The sequence below is a fragment of the Haliotis cracherodii genome, unplaced genomic scaffold (assembly GCF_022045235.1).
Source record: "Haliotis cracherodii isolate W230 unplaced genomic scaffold, xgHalCrac1.p SCAF_23, whole genome shotgun sequence".
Lineage (NCBI taxonomy): Eukaryota > Metazoa > Mollusca > Gastropoda > Lepetellida > Haliotidae > Haliotis > Haliotis cracherodii.
The window spans coordinates 190,094-199,044 of record NW_027266279.1 but is presented as its reverse complement, the minus strand read 5'-3'; the positions used below and the strand labels follow the sequence as shown (position 1 = coordinate 199,044).

Below are 8,951 nucleotides of genomic sequence, written 5' to 3'. Positions count from 1 at the left end.
AACCTGTAGGTCTCGTGACCAAATCATAGAAACAAAGGTTTGAAAGTGGTTTTGAGTTCTCTGATGTATTCTGCCCCTCTGAAAATCCCGGACATTTCGGGGAAGGGTCACCAAAGGCCAAACAAGGGTCAAAATTCAAATATATTGCAATCATCCCGACATGCATATCAGATTACTCGTCTTGTCATAAGGAAGGTTATACTCCCTGTCGAGCTCACCAAGCCTATCTTGAGGTCACTCCAGTCAGGAATGGTCGTATCAGATGCACATGTCAAAGATGTTGACACAGCACGCGAGGATGGGGAGACTCTAGTGCAATCATTCTTTTAATGCATATCGACACAAACTTCGGAGGGGATTATGTTGAAAATAATCAGCAACCAACTCCATCAACGCTATGCGCCGTAGCTTGGCGCAGAACTTTTCAGCCATTCCTTTGGCCTTACTTTGATGACTGTTTTGCATAACAGCATCAATGAAACTTTTTATGGTTTTAACATATTGATACACGCTCGTCTATAATAGATCGTCATTATTTCTATTTCATAGGATGCTTTCAGCAATTCGATGGGTATGTACGTAATTCCCCCAATTTCTAACTTTCAGGGACACGCCATTGATGTAGTATGACGTCACGCAACGATATTAGTATGTATGGAACAAAGTAACAGTTTATAGAACATTGCGGTTCTACTCCTATTTACCCGTCGTAATGCTGTAATTTACTAATTTTTACTTGACATATAACGCATTGACGATTTGTTTTTGTATCATCTGAATTAATCCAGCCACACACAACGTTTTATGTTGGCCATAGATTGAATAAAATCTGTTTTAAAGCACTCTATAATAAACAGATTGAGTTGGCCAGTGAACAAGCGACAAGCGAGAGTTGTATGAACTTGAGCTTTTATTCCGGTAGCAAGTAGCTCTCTGGAATCCCTACGCTTCCCTACTCGATATCTCGATATATTTCTGTCACCATCTGCCGTCTTCAAATTCATCTTGGTTTTCGGAGAGCGTATTTTACTGTGCAGAAATGGATCTTAGAATAACGAGAAAGGTGGACTTGCACTCTTTACCATTTGAAGTCATTAGTTCTTCAAATAAAATTAATCACGTGCTTTATCCTTATGTTCGGAAGTTTTATGCATCTGCTCCTCGATGCTTAATGGAGACATTGCTCCATTAGCGCTGCGTTATAAGCATTGTGTTAATAAACGAATCAGCATGAAAGTATGTGCACCTATGATAATCTAGGTATGTAGTTCATGCCTTTTGATCCTTCTCGTGTTCATGTCAGTTGTATAATAGGACCTGAATGCTTATAACATAATTATTATAAACGATTTCTTTACGTAACAAGGACGCGCGGCTGAATCAATCGATTCAATTCAGTATGCCGTCCCGTAACAAACATGTTTTTCATCAACCTTGAGCCAGGTTGATTTTTTATATTAGTCTTCCTTATAAATTGAGCGTTTAACAAACATCAGTTATATAAGACATTATCTTGTTTCATTCTCTCAAGATTAAAAAAGTGAAACAATAAAAACAATTATAGCAAGAAAAAATATTGTTTTTTAAGTAATGTATGCAAGTTTGTAATGCATTCGGAACACACCAGTTACGTTGCAAATTGGATTGGTATTGTCGGGGGGGAGGGGGAGATTTGACCGTCTCCGTGCTCTAGAAGGTAGAGCGATCATTTGGAAGGCGACGTTAAACCCCATTTCACCTCATCTTGCAGCTATCCGCGTCTAGTTTGTATATCAAAGGATAATTAAACATCATTGTCTTGATCCCTATTCCATTATCAAGCCAAATCACACGAAACAGCGGATGGCTATAAGGACCTCGCGTTCTTTAGCTCTTTGTTTACACTTCTTAACAGCAACTACGGAAGTTTTTTATAAATATTGAAGATCGCTTCGTCTATAGCTGCAGCCACACCACGTTGAGAGTTATTTTGCCAAGCACCAAGCTTAGGTAAAGAGGGGTTCATATTGGTTGTTTAAGCAAAGTTGATTCCATTAATCTAACACCACTTGCTTGTTAATCCGAACTCTGTGATGATAATCGGTGTAGGGATTCATGATAACCCAAATTACACACAGACGTGGTTCAAAATTTCCATATGGCATGGATAAGAACAATAGACCTTGACTTGACTTGGACAACATACCATCGGGCATAGAGTAAGAATTGGAAATAGTTACGGGCTTCACAAGCTCTTTGCTGGGTGACAACCTAGGACACTTCGATACTTTAGTCAACGGTTACGCAGAGATGGAAAAAGTAGATGAATCATCTCAAATGTCATCGATCCTCGCGTTACATAAAGCTGGACAGCAAAACTGTCGTCATCTGTATAGATATTTCTGGAATGAAGGGGCGCATGCTTCTATTTATTACTCTACTTTACAGCTTACCTATTACACAGTAAGCATAACAATAAAATAAAGCCTGATCACTGAAGAATTTTTTTAGCCTTGAAGAGTGACCCGACTGACGCCATGTAAGTAACATGCTTATCTGTAGATGATATTCTAAGCCTGCTGAAATGATACACTGATATTTGAAGCTTAGTATGGACCAGAAACTGGGGCAGGTTGATCTGAAATTGTTTCGGTACCGGGACAGTTATTGAGTGATGTCAAGCCACATGCTAAAGACTCGTGTCCTGGATCCAATACTGATCAATTCATGGGGTGGATAAAACATGTGTTTTAAAAATCATCATTAACATACATTGTAGGTCATCTGACCCTGGTTAAATCTGTCTTTCGTTTTGTCATTACATTTTTCAGATCCGGAAGTATCACGAGCACGTTCACGGAACTTTCAGTGCATATTCATTACTAGGACATTCTGTTTATAAAGATGGTATCTGATGAGATATCTTGTTCGAGGGAAGTCTTAATTTGATCCAGGAAACTATCTGAAATATATTTAAACTGCTAATACTTTGCAACAGATCAACATTTTCATCTCACACAGTTTCAAAATGTCCTCTTTCCACCAAGATTTTAAAGGGCGTCATACTCAAGGTCAGAAGTTATTTGATCAAGTTTACAACATGCGAGGCCTCAGTAAACATTTCAAAACATGTTATGGAAGACATGTAGAGGACATTTCCAAATTTGACGCATCCTTGACGAAAATAATGTCCGATGCAGGTCTTAGACGTTTACCAGGTTTGCGAAACGCAAGAGCAGAGGCATGGTGCAGACAAATCTAGAAACATGATGAGGCCAAACACATAGTCATAGGTCTAATGAACACAGCCGTGCACACATGTGACCACTTTGGTGAAACCCACCGATATGGACAAGCTAGAAACTAAGTAGGTCGAATCGGGAACGATCGTTTTGAAACCCGTCAGTTAAAAGAATCAACCTAATTATGGATTAAAATGTCCTGGTTTTTAGTATTATTTCTTTATGGTGTGTGGATGGGTGGGATGAGTTGGGGTGTGGTGGGGTGGGGTGGCCCGTCACGCCAAAGAGCTGGCAATAGCTGTGATATTGCATAAAGCGTGTAAAGACCCTACCTCTCCTCATGTGCCCATTACTTCAAAAATGTGGAATGCATTAATGAAACATTTAAAGATCATATTTCCCGAAAGCGATGACTAATTTTTCGACGAAAAGAGTCGGTGTACATTGCATTGCCCTATTCGCAAACATTAGATTTGATACACGTTGTCTGTCATCAGTTTCCTGAATTCAACACGATCGCCTGATTAAACTTCCTTTTGATACTACAATGTTGAATGTATGTTATTGATGTAAATATTTCAAACCAATAGCGTCTGAAGGCAAACTTAATGCTAATTACAAGATGGACAACAGAGAGACCAATAGCAGTACTATGTAGTATCGCCACTCACCGAAGTGACTAAGCTGAAATATATTTACAGTAGTAATAAATGAAATGAAATGGGTTTATGGGTGGTTGGATCGTCAACGAGCTCATGGCGCTATATTGGTATGAGGTTGGGTTTCCGCTTGGCTCAGCAGTCGGGGCAGGGCAAGTGCGGGGGCATTAACGGGCAGGACGTTTTAGCTTCAAAGCAGCAGGGGTTTACATTACCTAGCACAACAACTGATTTATATGTTGACCGTTGAATCTATTAGTCGAATCGATACACCTGCACGCGTTTTGCAACGTGTGGGTTCGTCTGTAACGTTGTACAACCGGCGTACTCATATTGTTAAATCCATGAGGATAGTGACAACGTTTTGAGGGGAAGTTTGCCTGCGACATGTATCTATTTAAGAAATTCTGAATTTGAATATTCATTTAGATATGCCTCCACATTGCAAATTGAGGCTTCATGTCAACAAAATATACTGAAACGCAAAAGAAACGTCACCATGGATATATATATGAGAAGCCTTATTTGTCCAAACACTGTAAACATACTGGAGACATATTAAAAAGATGACACTTGGCAGACCTGATCATCAAGGTTGAAACACAACACTAGTCTCTGAGATAATGGCATCACAAGTGAGTATCTCGTGTGTCCGCCATGTGCATTGATGACTGCCGTGCAACGTCGATACATGGAATGGATGAGGCCGTTGATGAAGACCATAGGCACTTGAGCCCACACTCTGAGGAACGCCTGCTGGAGTTCAGCTGCAGTTATCGGCCTTGGTCCGACGTCACTCAGCCGTCTTTGAATCTCGTCCCACAGGTGCTCAGTGGGATTTAAATCGGGACTAAGGGCAGGCCACTGAATGGTTCTAATGCCATTCTTCTGGCGGAAGTTTCTTGTTGCTCTTGCAGTGTGGGCACGGGCGTTATCATGCTGAAACTCGTTTTTGCGGCGACATGCCACATGAGGTATGGCGTGTGGTCTCAAGACTTGATCAATGTACCGAGTTGTTGTGACACCATTGCCTCTCCCTGGGCCGATGTTCTGTAAGACCACAGGGCCGACTCTCTTTGCAAGACCAATTCCACCCCACACCATGATGGTCGGACCACCGCACGAGTCTCTCTCAACAACACAAGCATCAGAATAACGTGTCAGCTCGTCAATCATCGTCGCATGGTGTCTGCACTAATGTGTCGCTGGTGTGTCCCCATGGTCTGTCCAGCAGTTTCCGCAGCAGTGGCAAAGCGATCTTTAAGATGCTGTCGCACAATCTGACGATCCTGACGTCGGGTGGTGACCCTTGGTCTTCCACTACGTGGTCAGTCATCTGTAGTGTTGGTGGTCTGGTAACGTTGCTGGAGCCTGTATATGGTCCTTATGTGGACATGAAATACATTGGCTACTTGCCGGGCGGTGTATCCAGCTTCAATCGTCCAGGGGCTTGGTGTCGCTGATTTCTTGGCATGTGGTAGCAATTCAATAACGAATGAATGTTATCCGATTTTGGTGGATTTTTTTAGGGCAAGAAATGGGGGAACGCATGTGCATTTCAATTTGCACGGAACTCACGTGCATCTTGTTACCATGGCCGTTGCCATGATGCGTTTGGGCGATCGTTTTATTGTCATCTGCTTTGTTTTTTAACATGAAATTTCATTTTTCCGGACAAGGTAATGTGAAATTCTAGAAACTTTGACAAAAATTACCTAGATATTTAAATGACAACTTTTCATGCAATGTAACTTGGGGTGACGTTTCATTTGCGGTTCAGTATATCTTGAGGATTCATACTTTGGATATGCTATTCAGGTTCATAAGAACATTGGGCAAAATAACATGAAAGTTTAAAGCAATGTGCACGTGTTCTGTATGGTTCAGATAAAACATGTCACGCCATTTCTTTTAGAAGGAGACGAATTGTTGATCAAAGAATCACGCGTGTACATCCATATCTTTATAGGAATAAAGTCAGTAGATGCAACCAGAAAACAAAGAAAACTAAACCTACTAATAAGCCTTTATATCTGATCATAATCTACTTTGATTATGATGTGCATGTTGTTATGTTATGGTTGTAGGGTAAACAAGTACAAACGACCGCTCTTGCCCGAAGTGATAGCAGGCAGAAATCAAGCAGAGGTATTGACGCCCCAATGGATCTTAGTGAGATGGTCTGGGCGGTCGGGTAGCCTAGTGGTTAAAGCGTTCGCTCGTCACGCCGAAGACCCGGGCTCGATTCCCGACATGGGTACAATGTGTGAAGCTCATTACTGGTGTCCCCCGCCGTGATATTGCTGGAATATTGCTAAAAGCGGCATAAAATCATACTCACTCACTCACTCACTCACTAGTGAGATGGTCTAGTCGGGGTTGTTTGTGGTCTACAAAATGTTTTTTAATTAATGATCAAGACTTAATCTATGGAATAATGATTTTGGTATTTTTTATTCATTGTTAATCATTTGTTAATATTTTTTAAATTTTAATTGATTGTTATATTTACCTGGCTGTTTAAATGTCGACAAGTATTAATAATGGCTCTGTTTGCTAAATGCCTGTGAAAATACAAAATAGCTTCTCACTCTCTCACACTCACTCTTATACCACACTTGACTTCCAGGCTTGCTGGATGCTTTACCATTTGAGTCAATATCACAGCTCGATGTGGGTACCAGAAGTACGGGTTATCGCTCACAATAAGCTTGTCTCAAGAGATCACAGTTTCAAATCTATAAAAACAGGCATGCAGATCAATGCTTGTCTCAGAATGACAAAATGATAGTGAGCTCGGCTGGGATTTTATCGAAACACATAAATTGTCCCAGAAATTGCTTGAAAGAGCGTCATGTGACTCTTGCACACAAGTTGTTTGATCAGGGTTACAGCATTCAAAACGTTTCATGGCAGACATATGCTAGCGAAGGACACTTCCAATTATCATACGTCCGTGTCAGAGTGAATGATGATATCTGATTGGCTCACGTCATCTTGATAACATACTACGTATCTCGCCTTGGAGGGAAATATAATTCTCAGCGGGAGAATAAATCCCTTATACCCCGCCAGGAAGAAGAATGGACGTGAATGTCTGAGAGGCAGAATAAATCCCTTATACCCCACTTCGAAGCATAAAACCCGTACGATTTTCCCCAGTCAATGAAAGTCACGTGAAGTAGCACAAGTTAACCTCGGATCAATCGAAAAGCTGTCTTTTATCAATTTTGAATTTGTTTTAATTTTCTTTTTCAATGTCATATCAAAACATTTTGGAAAGATAGATTTGTTGTAGCAGGATCACTGGGGGAACATGGGGTTTGGCTCGTGGTGTAAATCCTAACGCGGGATACATAAAACCCCATGTGCCCATCGTAATCCTGCAATCCCGCCTCAAAGGGAAATACATTTCGCAGTGGAAGAATAGATCCCTTATACCCCGACACGAACAAGACAGGCTGCAAAATGTCCCACGCTCTTTCTGAGTCAATGAAAGTAACATAGCCCAAGTTAACCTTACGTTTGTCAGTGGGAGAATAGATCCCTTATACCCTCATCATTACTTCATAGTAATTCATAAACACATGATTATGTTATGCTTCACTGCTTCCAGACATACATTTGTCTCTGTGGGGGAGCTGAACTACTTTTCTCTGATTTCGCTATGTATGTGCATGATGTGCTATCGTCCTCAAACTTTCAAGCCCCGTCAACAAATGAGATTCTCTGAGAAAAAAAAACTGTTGGCGTAAACTGTTTCAGTACCAAACGCTAGCATGACGTTTTCATGTCGAAAATGTTTTAAAAAATAAATTTCAAATGGCACTTTTCAAACTTAAAAAACCCTTTCAAAATTAAGCATAAAATCCGTCATATCGCCATTGCCATAACAAAAGACAAGACAAATATATCTATAGCCAAACAAAAGTTTTATAGCGAATTATTTTTTTAGAAAAATACTGAAAATGTTTTTCGGTCCATATTTCCAATTCCAGTTAATACTTATCTCATGCTTCCGGAAAGAGGCATCAGAACTATACGCAACGATCCTGACAGAAATGCCGCTCAGGTCGATTGTTTGACAATAACACATGCAGGGCCCATGTGACTGGGAGTCTGGATTAGCGCTTCCAATAGACCCGACTACAGTTTATCGATCTGTTGGCGTGGTATAAGAGGCCTCGGACGTTTTCTCCCAGTCACAACACCCAAAGGCGATAATTTTGTAAGCTTTTAGACGGCTGTTTGTAGAGTCACTGTCGCGGTAACTGTATACTGGCTGCCTCAATACACATCTCGGTTGTACCGACAATGGGATTTCAAGAATTTGTTGGGAGTAAGTTGAATGTGAAATAAGCTTCCTCTTGGTTGGTGAATGGTACTGTGAATTATAGTGGATACATTGTCTCAATAGGAAGCAACGAACATCCTCATCAGCTGTCTTCTTATAATCCCGATGTTATAGATTTTGAAACGGAACAGACTTTGACAAAGAACGGCAGTGGTTTTGGAAAAAGTCTTTGTTCTATGCCACGATTCGCGGCATTGTAATATTCTATAATACCACGAAACAAACGTGTGCACATGAGCTGCATCTGACAGACACTGCCTAGAACTATCCTGAATTAAAGATGTCTCAATTTTTTGACGCAACTGAAGCTCCCGGGGAAAAGAATGAAAAGATACCCGTTTCCCTTAAATGGTATCAGTGCGGTAACCTGGACTCTTCCCAGGGTCGGCGTAATAACGCTGCCCTTATCATGTCGGTGGCGTTGATGCCAGTCGTAGTTATGATCATCCAGAACCTCATCAACGTCTACAACAGCTCCAGTCACGTTGCTAAAATGGAGGACCTACGGAACCAGATTCTGTTCAGCACGGAGACGGGCAATGTCGTGCATTTGCTACAGATCGAGAGGGGCATATCAGCTCTATACATAAGTAGCAACGGGGATACCACTATTTTCCAAGGTAAGATCCCTGCACGGGAGGTTTTATGTCCCTGAAAGGATAGGGTTGTACCAAAATGTATATGTGTACAGACTTATTTAGTAAGTTAGTGCGTTGC

The 8,951-nt window shown here is 41.0% G+C and overlaps 1 protein-coding gene across 1 annotated transcript in view; it reads left to right on the top strand.

The window, feature by feature from the left end:
• The first annotated feature begins 8,514 nt into the window (after positions 1–8,514).
• Positions 8,515–8,951, top strand: part of LOC139471851 (uncharacterized) — a 37,423-nt gene continuing 36,986 nt past the window's right edge. The window contains exon 1 of the mRNA XM_071254348.1: positions 8,515–8,854. Coding sequence (XP_071110449.1) covers positions 8,515–8,854 — 340 coding nt within the window. The remainder of the gene's footprint in view (positions 8,855–8,951) is intronic.